This window comes from Pteropus alecto, unplaced genomic scaffold, assembly GCF_000325575.1.
Source record: "Pteropus alecto unplaced genomic scaffold, ASM32557v1 scaffold7, whole genome shotgun sequence".
NCBI classification, from domain to species: domain Eukaryota; kingdom Metazoa; phylum Chordata; class Mammalia; order Chiroptera; family Pteropodidae; genus Pteropus; species Pteropus alecto.
Window position 1 is genome coordinate 11,073,484 of NW_006494614.1, and position 13,851 is coordinate 11,087,334.

General features: G+C 34.3%; 1 protein-coding gene across 1 annotated transcript in view; it reads right to left on the reverse strand.

The window, feature by feature from the left end:
- Positions 1-8,036: 8,036 nt before the first annotated feature.
- CFAP206 (cilia and flagella associated protein 206) overlaps positions 8,037-13,851 on the reverse strand; it is a 28,881-nt gene continuing 23,066 nt past the window's right edge. The window contains exons 12-13 of the mRNA XM_025042700.1: positions 11,243-11,386; positions 8,037-8,309 (exon numbers count right to left, since the gene is read on the reverse strand). Of these exons, the coding sequence (XP_024898468.1) occupies positions 8,079-8,309; positions 11,243-11,386 (375 nt within the window). The 3' untranslated portion in view covers positions 8,037-8,078. The remainder of the gene's footprint in view (positions 8,310-11,242; positions 11,387-13,851) is intronic.

The following is a 13,851-nucleotide window of genomic DNA, read 5'->3' on the forward strand; positions in this document are numbered from 1 at the left end:
TCATGCCTGTCAAAGTTGTAGGAGTTCCCAGAATTCGTAAAGTAACGGATACTACTTTCGGCAACGTTGTAACTTCCATTGTTACTCTTATTTAAATTTAATATAATTTATGTTACATAACGTTCAGAAGTCTGTGCCTGTGTCCTTATTGTCATGATTACCATTGACTATATTTATCTCTCGACATTCTAACTACATGATCTTCGCACAACAAAAGGGCTTCAGAAATATTAGATGTGTCAACAGGTATTTACGTCAACCACTATAATCTCCACTTTCACTACAAGATGTTAATTAGCATTTAGCAATGTTAGAAATAATTCGTTGGCAAATGAATGGCTTTCAAGATATGTGGATTGTTTTAAAATATTATAAAGGTACCTCAGCCCTCACAAGAACAGGGGTACAAGATTTTGAGATGCCCATCAGCCTACACCTTCTATAGAATAAGCTTTTCCCAAAATGACCTTTTATACGTTTCAGTAGTTAATGTTATATACCACTGTCATCATTATATATACATACAGATTTATCAAGTCTGTTAACATTCTTGGAAAATTTTGCATGCCTTATTAGCATCACATTAATATTAGGAGAGGCTCCCAGGAGATCACAGTTGACTTTGTAGAGTCAGACATTTGATTAATCTCATTTTGGAATGGTGTTGGACTCTCCCTCTACCTGGTTGTATGTGTGCTCACTAGTGCTAATCACCTCTTCCTGTAATTGGTACAGTTCCCACTTGTGGAATTATTCGGTTCCCTACTGTGTATGTTCTTACACATATACTTAAACAAAAAACTCATATGTATACTTAAAATTAATTTTTTAAATGAAAATATTCTATCATACATTCCTTCTTTTGTTTTACTAATAGTGCCTTGTATAGTTTATCTCTTTCCATTTTGGAGTATCATTATAGTCTCAACTTAGTTTAATTAACTATAATTACTCTCTTTTGGATGCTCAAAGTACCCCAGTACGGCCCTTGTAAGCCTGCTCATTTCTTTAGATCTGCACAAGATTTTTGACACATTTTTTATTTCTGGCAACAAGAGATTCCAGGCCAATATGGATTTTTCTGTCTTAGTTCCTGAAATCCACTCCACTTCAAGAACTATGGTTCCTTCTGGTGGATAATTAATTGCATTACACACACACACACACACACACACACACACACACACACACACACGCATACCACTGATCACAACTAGAGGGGTGGGTAAAATGCTGTCAGGCTGTTTTTATAGCATTTCTGGTTCAATTAGCATATCATGCTGCTGAATTCTACTTTTGTTTTAAAATTTCATTACCCACAAAGACTTTCTACTCCACTGGCATGAACCTCGACTAGGTTTTGATGCCTTTTGTCCTAACCTGATCAGCCCAAGACCACCAGGGACAAAATCTATATATTCAGATAGAGTCAAGATTATTGACACATTCCAATGAGAGAAACTGCATACCAGATGAACCATGGGCTTTCTCAGGAAACAAAGGAAAAGAGAGTTATAGAACCTAGAGGAAGAAGGGACTTAGGTAAAGTTGAAAGGAAGCAGTGCTTTGATAGATTCAAAGCAGGGTTATGTGTAATTAGGTCAACATCAGATCTGCACATGTGTCAAGCAGAACAGTCTCAAGACCCTGTTTTTTGGAAACTACAAACTTCCTATAGATGTGGACTGTTGTATTCAGGAGCCTCTTAAATGAAGTCTTTGCACCTAGGTTGGAAATTGAGGCTTCTTTATGTCAAGGTGATTTAAATCCTTCAAGCAAGAGTAGGATGTTTTATTCTTACTGATATAATTTCAACAGCAAGTTTCCTAATGGTGTATGATTGTACAGAACAAAACTTTTCAGTGAGTTAGAAAGCAGACACTCAAAAGAGGGGGTTGTTATTAATACTTTTAGACCATATCCTTGGGAGATATATTTCCTGATAACTTTGCAGCTGGCTTTCTGTTTGATAATTATCCCAGCCCAGTGAATAGTCAAGCAGATATTTACATTCTTAATTTGAACTAATTTTTCCTTTCCCATTCTGAATTGTCCTAAGTCTTAGAAAATATTGGCTTAACGTGTTTCTTTTATGTATGCCTAGCTTTCTATAGACCCCTGGTTAGTGCAAGAAGCATCAATCTTCAACAATGTGAACCACAAGGTAATTTACCTGATAATGACCTAAGTTTATGATGTCTCAAGCGGCTATTTCTATTGCCATTTGAGACCCTAATGATATTCCTGATAATCAATGTCAAGCTGCCACATTTGCTTTGATACCCTGCTTACCTCATCTCCACTTATGCATGAGAGCTACCATAGTCTCAATGAATTGTTTAAAAGGAAACCCAGTACTACATCCATTGGTTACAAAGTAAAAGTGTGAACTTAAAAAGGCTGTGCCATAAGCAAATACCAAAGAGCTTAAGGAAGTTATAGTTACATTCGAATATGGTAGCTGTGTAATAGATTATTGAAAGTGCTAAGGTTTAAAGTATAGTAAACCATTAACCATAAAGAACATGTAGACAAATGCAGATACGTCGACGTAATTGTTTCCATGACAGTTTAAACATACTACTCTCATTCAGCTATTAAGAAAAAAATCCATTTTAAAATAAAACATTTTTATTTTAGAATTCTTTCCTATGGTGTAATATTACCAAAGACAATTACCAGAACTGTTGCATTTTATAATTGAGAAAATAAAAAATAGACAATTACCAGGAGAACTGTTGCATTTTATAATTGAGAAAATAAAAAATACAAGGAGACAATGTAAAATTTAGTGTCTAGACTAGGAAAGTTAAGAGTAATAATCATCAATATCTAAACATTTCTTATTTGAGCTTACTCTTCTCCTTGCCTCTGCTTCCTTTTTAGTTACCACATCTCATTTTTCTTTTCTTGCCATATAGTAACTGATATGCAGTCTGTACTTATTTCTACCATTGTCTGCTCAACTTGTCGCAATCTTATTTCCACTCAAGCCAACTCTATTAAAAAGAGCTCAGCAGTTTCCCATGCCATTGACCTTTTCTCATTCCTCATCCTTTTTTGTTTAGTCATGAGGCATTTACTGAAATTCATATCTCATTTTTCTTTTCCTGCCATGTAGTAACTGATATGCAGTCTGTACTTATTTCTACCATTGTCTGCTCAACTTGTCGCAATCTTATTTCCACTCAAGCCAACTCTATTAAAAAGAGGTCAGCAGTTTCCTATGCCATTGACCTTTTCTCATTCCTCATCCTTTTTTGTTTAGTCATGAGGCATTTACTGAAATTCATAATGTGCCAAGCATTATTCTAGGCACTGAGAGCTAGAAAATAGAAAGTGAGAAAAATAAGGATGGGAGTGCAGTAGAATGAGGAAATGGAGACTTCTCTTCCCTCGGTAAACACTGACAAAGCCCTTACCATGTAAGTGCTTTACACGTGTTAACTCATTTAATCTCCTTGACAACCCAGTTAGTTGGAAACCATTATTATCCCAATTTTTATGATGAAGAAACTACAGCAAAGAAATATTCAGTAACCTAGACTTTATTTCCGTGACCATAGAGATTCCTTTATGTCTTTTTCCACTCTTCTGACTGCTCCTCTGTATTATTTGTATTTTCTTCCTCATTCCATTCTTATTTCCTTGGGGTTGACCTCCCAAATTATTTTTCCAGGTCAAATTTCAGTCACCTCTGCCTTACTATTTTTGTCATCCCTTAAACTCAGATTTTCTAGTCTGAACACATTATCTTTTTTGAACAACCAGTTCCTCTTCCCAATTATCCTTGGTCTCATAAGGCGGAAACACTGAGATCATACTTTGATTTTTTTCCTACCCTTTCCTGGGATGTTATATCATATTTATTAAATCTCACATTTGGTCCTTCATGTCATCCATTACCATATGCCCTAGTTCTTGCAACAGCTTCCTAGCCATCTCCCCAACTCCAGTATGGCTCTCTCACAATTGATCTTCTGTTCAAGAATCTGTAGTGTTGTCTTAATTTCCTACTAAAAGAAGGCAACATATTTCTCTGCCTGGCTTTCGAAGTCCTCCAAAAGCAATCCCAATCCTACTTACCTAATTTTATTTCCACCACTTCCTCACACACACCCCCAATAAAATCTCCCTTTTCCTCGGTTTACTCTCTCTTCCTTTCCAATAACTATTTTGCTGCTAAATTACTTATCGACTCCTACCTTGACCATTAAAATAATCACTCAATTTGTTTGTTCTTTGACTCATTCCTTTCTTTTTTATTCATTTATCCAAGATACTATATCAAATCCCAAATATTAAAAAAAAATGACTAAAATATAGTTCAAATCTCAAGAAAATCATTTAGAAGGAAAATACAGATGAACACATATATGCCTATTTACTTTATGTTCTATAATAAGAGTATAAATATTGGATACGTCTCCTCGAGCAAGAGAAACAAAATAAAATAAATGAATAAATAAATGGGACTACATCAAACTAAAAAGTTGTTGCACAGTGAAGAAAACCATCAACAAAACGAAAAGACAACTTACTAAATGGGAGAAGATATTTGCAAATTATACATTCGATAAAGGTTAATATTCAAAATATATAAAGAACTCAACAACACCAAAAAAAAAAAATTAATCCACTTAAAAAATGGGCAGAGGACCTGAACGGGCATTTCTCCCAAGGAGATATACAGATGGCCAACAGTTGTATGAAAAGATGCTCAACTTCACTTATTATCAGGGAAAAGCAAATTAAAACCACAATGAGATATCACCTCACAGCTACCAGAATGACTGTCATCAATAAATCAACAAATAACAGTGCTGGTAAGGATGTGGAGAAAAATGAACTCTCATACATTGTTGGTAATATTGTAAATTAGTGTAGTCACTATGGAAAACAGTATAAAAATTCCTCAAAAAATTAAACATAGAGCTGCCATATGATTCAGCAATTCTGCTTCTGAGTATTTATCGAAAGAAAACAAAAACACTAATTCTAAAAGATATATGCACCCCTATGTTCATTGCAGCATTACTAGTAATAGCCAAAATATGGAAGCAACCTAGATGTCCATCAGTAAATGAATGGAAAAAAAAGATGTAGAGTGTGTGTGTGTGTGTGTGTGTGTGTGTGTGTGTGTGTGTGAGAGAGAGAGAGAGAGAGAGAGAGAGAGAGAATACTATTCAGCAATAAAAAAGAATGAAATCCTGACAATTGCAACAATATTGGTGGACCTAGAAGGTATTATGCTAAGTGAAATAAGTCCAACAGAGAAAGACAAATACCATATGATCTCTTATTATGTGGAATCTAAAAAATAATAATAATAAAATAAATGAATAAACAAAACAGAAACTGACCCATAGATATAGAGAACAAGCTGGTGGTTGTTAAAAGGGGAGAAGGTGAGAATGAAACAAACAAACAAACAAATAAGAGTACAAATAAAATTCAGTGAAAATCCAAAGGAATAAGCAATTAATTCTCCCAAAGGTGATAGGGAAAAACCTTCAGCGAAAAGGTAAAATCTAATCAGGCTTTTTGAGGACAAACAGAATTTCATGTAGAGTACATTCCAGGTGACAGTGTGAAAAACAAGAGTAGAGAGTAGTAGTATTAAAAACCAGGACATATTTGAAGAGTTTTGGTTTGATTTGCCTAATATGTATAGTTTATGGAGACAGCATGAAAGGGTTAGAAAATGAAACTGGCAGAGATGTGGATATATTTTGAAAAGTCTTACAAAATATGTGAAGGAGTTTTTACTTTATCCCCTAGGTAATGGAAAAAGAGTCTTGGTAGGTTTTTAAGCAAGGGAAATGTAGGTTACGGGGAGAGGCCAGGTGACAAGATCAGATTTATCTGTTATAAAAATTATGCCAAAGAATAAGGTAATAAGTCTAAGTCTTAAACTATGGCAGTGTGGATAAGAATGGGAAGACACGAATCCCAAAGACGATTTAAGCCAAATCAACAGGGCTTGATGACTCAAACATGTAGGAGCTATGAGAGATAGACAATCGAGAAGTTTTTAATTTACAGCACTTGGTAGATAGATGGTGATGACTTTGACCATAGAAGGAAGTGCACAGAGGGAGAAACATGCTTGGCGGAGAAAATGAGTTCAGCCTGCAGCCTGCTGAAATGAGGGTGACCATCCGACACTGGGTCCAGCATGTGGTTGAAAAACTCTAGAGATCAATGGGACTTGGGTAGATGATGGAGGGTCTGAGAGAGGATGAGTTCACCATTTGATCTAGCTCTTCTTATTCTGATTCTGTTATATTTGCTATGAAACTGTCTAATATTAAATTTAGTTTTTGAAACTATATTTGGTATTTTTATTCACTTGGCAATGTTACTCTCATCCTTAACGTTATAACCCCAAATGGTGGCTTACCAATCATTCTTTTTTGTGTTTAGGACTCTTACAGAATCAAATGGGGGTTAACAGAACAGATAAAATCAAATTCCTGAATGTGCAGTTTAGTATTAGATATAACTATTCCACCTCCTTCAAATATAGATCCCTCCCCTAGCCCCCCAACCCCAGGTCTTGCCTCAACATCCAGCCAGCTTATCTTTAGCATCACTTTTAAACTACAGGCATGAAAATCACAAAAACTTAGAAGTAGGCCTTTTTGAAGTTTACCTTTATAAAATCTGTGGAAAATGGATTTTAAAGCATACTCCTATTACAATAACATTCAACCAATAAAAAAAACAAATTATACAAAACCTTAGTGAAAGTCACTTAGGCAGAAAAAAATATGCTAAATATGAGTTACCCTCTAGTTGTTAAAGCAGGTTTAACAGTACTTCCACCTGGGAGTCTTTCTAATCCATGAGATATTAGAAGTATGTAAGACAGTAATAAAACTACAGCTCTAAAATTAGATGTCAGTAATTCACAGAAACCCTAAACACAACTGTCTATGGAGTCAGGCAAATAAGGCAAGGGGAGACCAGTAAGGCTGCAGGAATTGGAACTAGAAGCGCCTGCCCTATTAAAGGGCATAGCTACTACTTACGGGAAGGCTAGCTAAGTGTTGCCAGATATTCTGATTTTTTTAAGGAGTCAGAAAGCCAGTTTTATGCAAAATTTCCAGATTTTAAAAAACATCATGTGGACCTTTGTTCTAATTGTCCTGAATTGGTAAGGTTTTATTACACAGTAGTCCCCCCCTTATCCACAGGGGATACATTTCAACACCCCTGAAAACATAATTGTACCGAACTCTATATATACTGTTTTTTCCCGTGCATATATACACATACCTATGATAGAATTTAATTTACAAATTAGGCATAATAAGAGATTAAAAACAATAACAAATAATAAAATAATTATAACAATATACTATAAGAAAAGTTATGTGAATGCGGTCTCTGTCTTTCTCAAAGTATCTCACTGTACTGTACATGCTGTATAGATACGCTGAACAAAGGAATGATTCATGTGCCCAGGTGGGATGGGGCAGGATAGCACAAGATTTTCTCATGCTACGCAGAATGGCGAGCAATTTAAAATTTATGAATTGTTTATTTCTGGAATTTTTCATTTAATATTTTCAGATCACTATTGCCCATGGGTCACTGAAACATGGAAATCAAAACCACAGCCAAGGGGGTACTGCTGTATATCAATTTAATATATGTTAACATTTAATAGCTAATGAAGCTGAAAATATTGTCTAGATTTTAAATTTTTAATGTTTACTACCAAATGTAATTTTAGAAATAAACTTCTATCTCAGTCATAATCTTATATTAATATCTAAATGGCATCATCATGTCAGTCTTAATGCTGCCAAACTTTTTCTAACAAATAAAAGATGCATGGACAGAGTTTTACTTTTCAATTTTAATAGAATAAAAAATGTGTCACAGAAAACAATTTTTAGTTTTTTTGTAGCAGTTTGACAGTGAATGTTAATAAGAATCCAAAAATATTCATACAACCAATGAATGTGCCAGCACCACAAAATTAGCTAAATTTCTTGGATGCAAAAATACTTTTAAATATTTGTCATTATTCATAATTTGGTGATACCTACTATAAGAATATAGTCAAACTAGGTTTCATCAACGGCTCTGGTTAAGTTCACCTTGACCCCTTTGGTGACTTTAGTCTGGCCCCCACGGAGACCGGCGATGTATATCTGGGGCCTGGGCACTCGGGTGCTGCCTTCCCTCAGAGACTGTGTGCCAGCATCCTTTGCAGGATATACTTGTGAGCTGTTTTCTCTTCTCATGTGACTAAGATTGGTTTGTACCGAGTGAGTAACTTTGTGATGCAAATTGGCCTATGTAGAAGGAGAGTACACAGGAATTAACATTTCTCTAAAGAACAATATCAAATATGGTCACTTAATATCTGCCTATTTTTTTCTCAAACCACAAAAAATTAGTCTTGCAACACAGCATTTTTCTACAAAACATTAGAACATTAGAATGTCTAGAATGTTATAGAAAATAAATATCATTTGCCAAAAAGTAGGAAAATATATTGAATAATGAAAACTGACCCAAAGAAATAACATACAGGTTCAAATTTACAGTGAGCTCAATTATTTGTTAATATAATCTTCTAATACTTTCATTACTATACTTTGAGATTCATACAATTTGGATTTTCCACCATTTTTGGTTTATTTTTATAAGACAAAAATTTAAGATTTCCATTGTCTTATTTAAATGGGCTTTACTCAAGACTTAATATAAAAAACTCTAATGTTATCAGATTATGGCTTACATTATTCTACATTTTGCCTGCTCCTTTTATGCATTACTACTAGTAAGCATAAAGTTAAATAAATTACTCAGGCTGAGAAGCAAGGAGGAGCTTATAAAAAGGAGAATATGCATTACTTCATCATGAGGTTATGATGAAGTAAAAAAAAAAAAAAGCAAACAAACTCTGAAGGCATTAGAGCATGCGAGTTAAGGAAGACCTGGAATTAGAGAAAACATTTCAGAGTTTGAGATGCTGAGGGTGACTGAGAACCAAAACTACTTCACCTACACACAGCTTATTGTATACACTAATGTGACTTTACTATTTCGTTATCTTCATTAGCTTAATTTTACTATTCCAAGAGACTCTCGCAAAAGCAAATAACTTGATTGTTCGTTACAGAACATCCTGAAAGACGCATCAATTCTTCAGTAGTAAGCATTAACACATAGATTAAGCCCTAGGATTCTTTGCATCCCTTGCCTCAAAAATCTATTCTCATCAATGCTGGACTGATTTTTCATAATCTTTACCCAATCCAATTCAAGCCTCCATCCCATCCTCCAACCTGCCCCTGGCACTGAAAGACCTGCCTTCAACCAAACTTCAAATTCTCAATGAATTCCAACCTTGCTGTTCCTCCTCTGAGACACTGCCACTACTGAGGTGGTGGTCGCCCTCACGGCTTTAAGCCAGTACACTCAGTTTTGTCTTATCAACAAAGTGTATTGGTAATATTTGGGGAGCTGGCATTCAACATGATGCCATTCTAGGGGACAATTAATTAGGTCTAAGGTGGGAATCAGAATGAAGCAGAGGCTGAGGAATGAAAAGAGAGGGTTCAGTCAGTATGAAGTTCAGCCCCACTGAATAGAATACTCCATTCTCTTAACATTTCCAGTCTGGACCTATGCTGTCACCTCTACCCCTCATATCCTATCCAACCATCACACCTCACTTCTCTTTTGCCTATTTGTATTTTAAAATCAACTTTAATTGTCACCTAAGTCAAGTTAGCAGAATTTTTATTTCACTTCTGTAATACCACTTAGCAAGAGGCACGTAATTATTTTTAGTGTATCAATGCTACTTGATGGTCTATTAGCTCCTGAAGAACAAAGTAGTAGTTATCCAGTATATATCTGATGAGTTCAAGAGAGCTTAGGAGATAATAGAAAAGAATATGAGGAATGGGAGCCTCAAGAACTACAGGAGAGTAACTCATAGGAATGCTAATGGAACAATGATCTGGAAGATACACCCGGAAGCGGAACCTTCTTCATTCCAGCATATCAAGGGACTTTTTGAAAAGCTGCCACCAGAGAGGGTGGCAAGGGAAATGATGTGGTTACTGACAAGCCTGTGAGAGACTGAATATACAAACAGACCAAGGTGAGACCTTGTATAACAATAGAACTCTGACCCATAACCTCTACAGCAACCATTCCGGAAAGCCAAACCACAACCTCTGTAGTGGTAGCAATTTTGGTCTAGAGCAGTCAGGACTTAGCCAGCTTCCCTATTTGGATGTCCACCCACCCTCCAATTCGACTAGCCAGAGAAAGCCAAATAAACTCACCAAACCAAACACATAAGATGCCTGTATCCGGTTTCCCTATGTCAACAACCTCCAATCAGAGAATACCTGAACCCCTCCCTGTTTTCATATAAAGCTTTCCCACTCCACTCCCTGTCCTTGAGTCTCTGCCAAAGGCAAGTGATGGTGGCTGACTTCCTTACTATAGCAAGCTCTAAATAAATAGCCTCTGTTCTCATTTGGGTAGTCTTATTTATTTCCATACCCGATTAAAGAGATGAATAAAATACACTAAGGAAAAGCTATAGTTATAAAAAGTGCTTGTTTCTTTTATATTATAAATAATTGTTTAAAATGACAAGATACAATAAATGAGGTGAGTGAGGGGAAGAGGGGTGAGAGTTTCAAAGGCAGGCTTTAAGGATAAGCACCTATTGTGATTAAGATGACTGAGAATTAGAAGCGCTAGAGATCCTGGTGTCTAGAGAGGACACGTTGACAGTAAGGGGGCAATATCTGTGATGTAACAGAGGTAACATTCTGCTCCTCAACAAAAATCAGAAAAAAAAGAAAGGTATACTTTAAATGATCAGGGGAAGTTGAGAATGCTTTAAATACTAGCACCTCATAGATTAGCAAAATAATTTAAAACTATTATATAGATCGATAGAGAGATAAGATAGAGGGAGGGAGGGAAGGAAGGAGAGAAAGATAAGAGCTATTATTGTTCTAGTTAGTGGCTGATATAATTTGAGTAGTTTCATGCTTCTGTATTTCTATATATGCTTTAAATTAGAAGAAAATCTTACAATGTAAAGCTGGTAAATTATAATTATGCTAATTATTTTGTTAGCAAAGAACTCTGTATGACTATTTTATAAAGACAATTTAACTTATCAACTCTACGAGTAACAACATTAAAATTTCCCAACCTATAAGTAATTTTAGAAAATATTGTTACAAACCAATTTTATAGCTTTTCTTCTTAATTCCCATTCATTCCACTCATATGATCTCACAATTGTTGGTGGCAATATGTGTGTATCCGTCTGTGTGCTAGTTTCACTCTTTGTAATTGGTTTTATATAATGTTTGTCAACATCTTTCATCTAAAGAAATGGAGTTTTCTCTAATTAATTTTTGTGAAAAAATAAATAGACATTATTTACAGATAACATAAGTATTTAGCTAAAACTGACAAAATATTAGAAAAACAAGAATTTCTGAACATGAGATAGATTTGTAAACACCAGCAGAGAAAATACACTCATAATTAGTGAGCTAAATGTAATTTATTCTCCTGAGCATTGTAGCTTTGTGCCTGATTTTGTGAATTTAATGTAGGAGGTGGATTTTGGAAGAAGAAAATATAACATCATTCACTGACAAGTCAAATGCCCCCTCTCTGACTTTCATAATTGGTAGCATAAGTGAATATCTTGTTGGAAATGGATAGAAATTTAAAATAGCTATTAAAATTAGGTATAAACTACATTCATTTAAAGTATCAGAACATCTTTAGCATATACCTTTAACTCAAAGCAGACATACATAGCCAGATTATTATCTAACAGGTTTTTTTTTTTTAGTTGAATATGTTGCTTTTCTGCTGGAACACCAAGAAGCTCACTATTACTCTTCAAATATTAAGTATAAAGTAATTCCACAATAAACAAGATATGATTAGCTGGATATGGGTTTGCTGGAGAGGATGACAGAGGTTTAAGGAGCTCGGTCACAGTAAACACGAGAGAGAAGAGGTTAACTTTTTCCCCAAGTCAAGCAACAGATGTGTGAGTGCCTAGCATTTTACAAAAGATCTAATTTTTACTTTCAAAATGATCTGATGACATAGATAAAAATATGCTGAAAATAAAATTAACAATATTCTACAATACAAATAAATGGCAAGTAAGTAATAATAAGAACTACAGCACTGAAATATGGAGGGAGAAAACCCATTTCTATGGGCACTGAAGGTCACTGAAGAACAGCTATGGATTAAATAGAAAGAAAGGGAAAACAAGACCAGATATATAGGGGGAAATAATTTTTTAGCGGAAAACAGTGCACTGTCTACATACAGCACAGCTTTCTGGTTACGTGATTTTAGCCTTTCAAAGTCTTTGAGCTATCTTACAACTCTGTAAGATATAAATAAGCGATAGCAAGACCAAATAATTCTTGTCTATAGACATGCAAATTCATACCTCTTTCAAGGTTTTCTATAGAACTTGACAATATAATTCTCAAATTTATATGAAAAGAGTCAAGTGTAATCTTAGAGAAAGTAGGAGATCTTACTTTACCAGATACGAAGACTTATTTTAAAGTTATAGTAAGATATAAGCATAGGAATTTTTTTTTTAAAATGAATAATTGAACAGAATAGAGCCTAAAAAATTAGCCTGCATATTCCAGACAGTAAGGAAAGGAGAGAGTATTGAACATATGGTCTGGGGCAATTTGCTATTCGAATGAAAAATAATTAAAATTGGATCTTTATCAGACACAAAAATCAAATCTAAGTGACGAAAGACTCTAGTGTGAAAGGCAAATTTATGTTTAAAAAAATTTTAATACAATAATTTTATGACCTAAGGATACATGAGGATTTATTAAACAAGACATAAAACAAGAATGGTAAATTACACATTAAAATGAAAAACTTTTGTTTATCAAAAGACACCACAAAGAGAATCAAAAGATATGCTACACACTGCGAGACATATTTGCAAAACATTATCTAGTGAAGAATTCACATCAAAAACATGTTTTTGAAAAAAACACCTCCCATAGATCACTAAGAAAAGACATGTAATCTACTAGAAAATTGGACAAAAGACATAGTCACTTCACAGAAATACATAGTTTAGGAATATATACATGAAAGACAAAAGACAAAGAATAAAAAACACTAAATCCATAAAGTAGTTACTAATGTGGAGAAAAGAATGAGATTGTTAAGAAGTATATAGGGGGCTCTGAGGTACTTGTTATCAAGTGCTGGATACACAAGTGTTTTTCATTGTTTTTATACAGTGATACATTTTATATATCCTTTGGTTTATATAAATATTATACAATTAAAAATTAAAAGTTATTTATTTAAAATGAGCAGGACATATTTTCCCCATGTAATGTTTTCCTTTTAGCCTTTTAGTTTTATTTCATTAGAATTGATATGTAAGTGCTTTTTAAAAAAGTTATCTTACTTACTGTTTTAAAAGTAGGCAGAGTATAAAATATAACTAAAACCATTAAATTTTATTAAAGCATAATTAGTGAAACTACTAATGGTAAAAAAAAAAAAAAAGAAAGAAAACTAAGCAAAGAGTACTTTTTATGTATGGGACAACCCAATCTAACAAACGTATAAATTCTCCCACAAATTATTTTATTATTTTAATGCAATTCCAGTTAAAACCCAGGAAGACTTTGGGGGGAAGTTGAAAAATTCATTAAGAAATTTACACGGACATATAAAGATCCATGCATAAATGTCTAAGACAAGTTTGAAAAAATAAAAGGATAAAGGGCTTGCCCTCTCAGATAAAATATTTACAGAGCAATA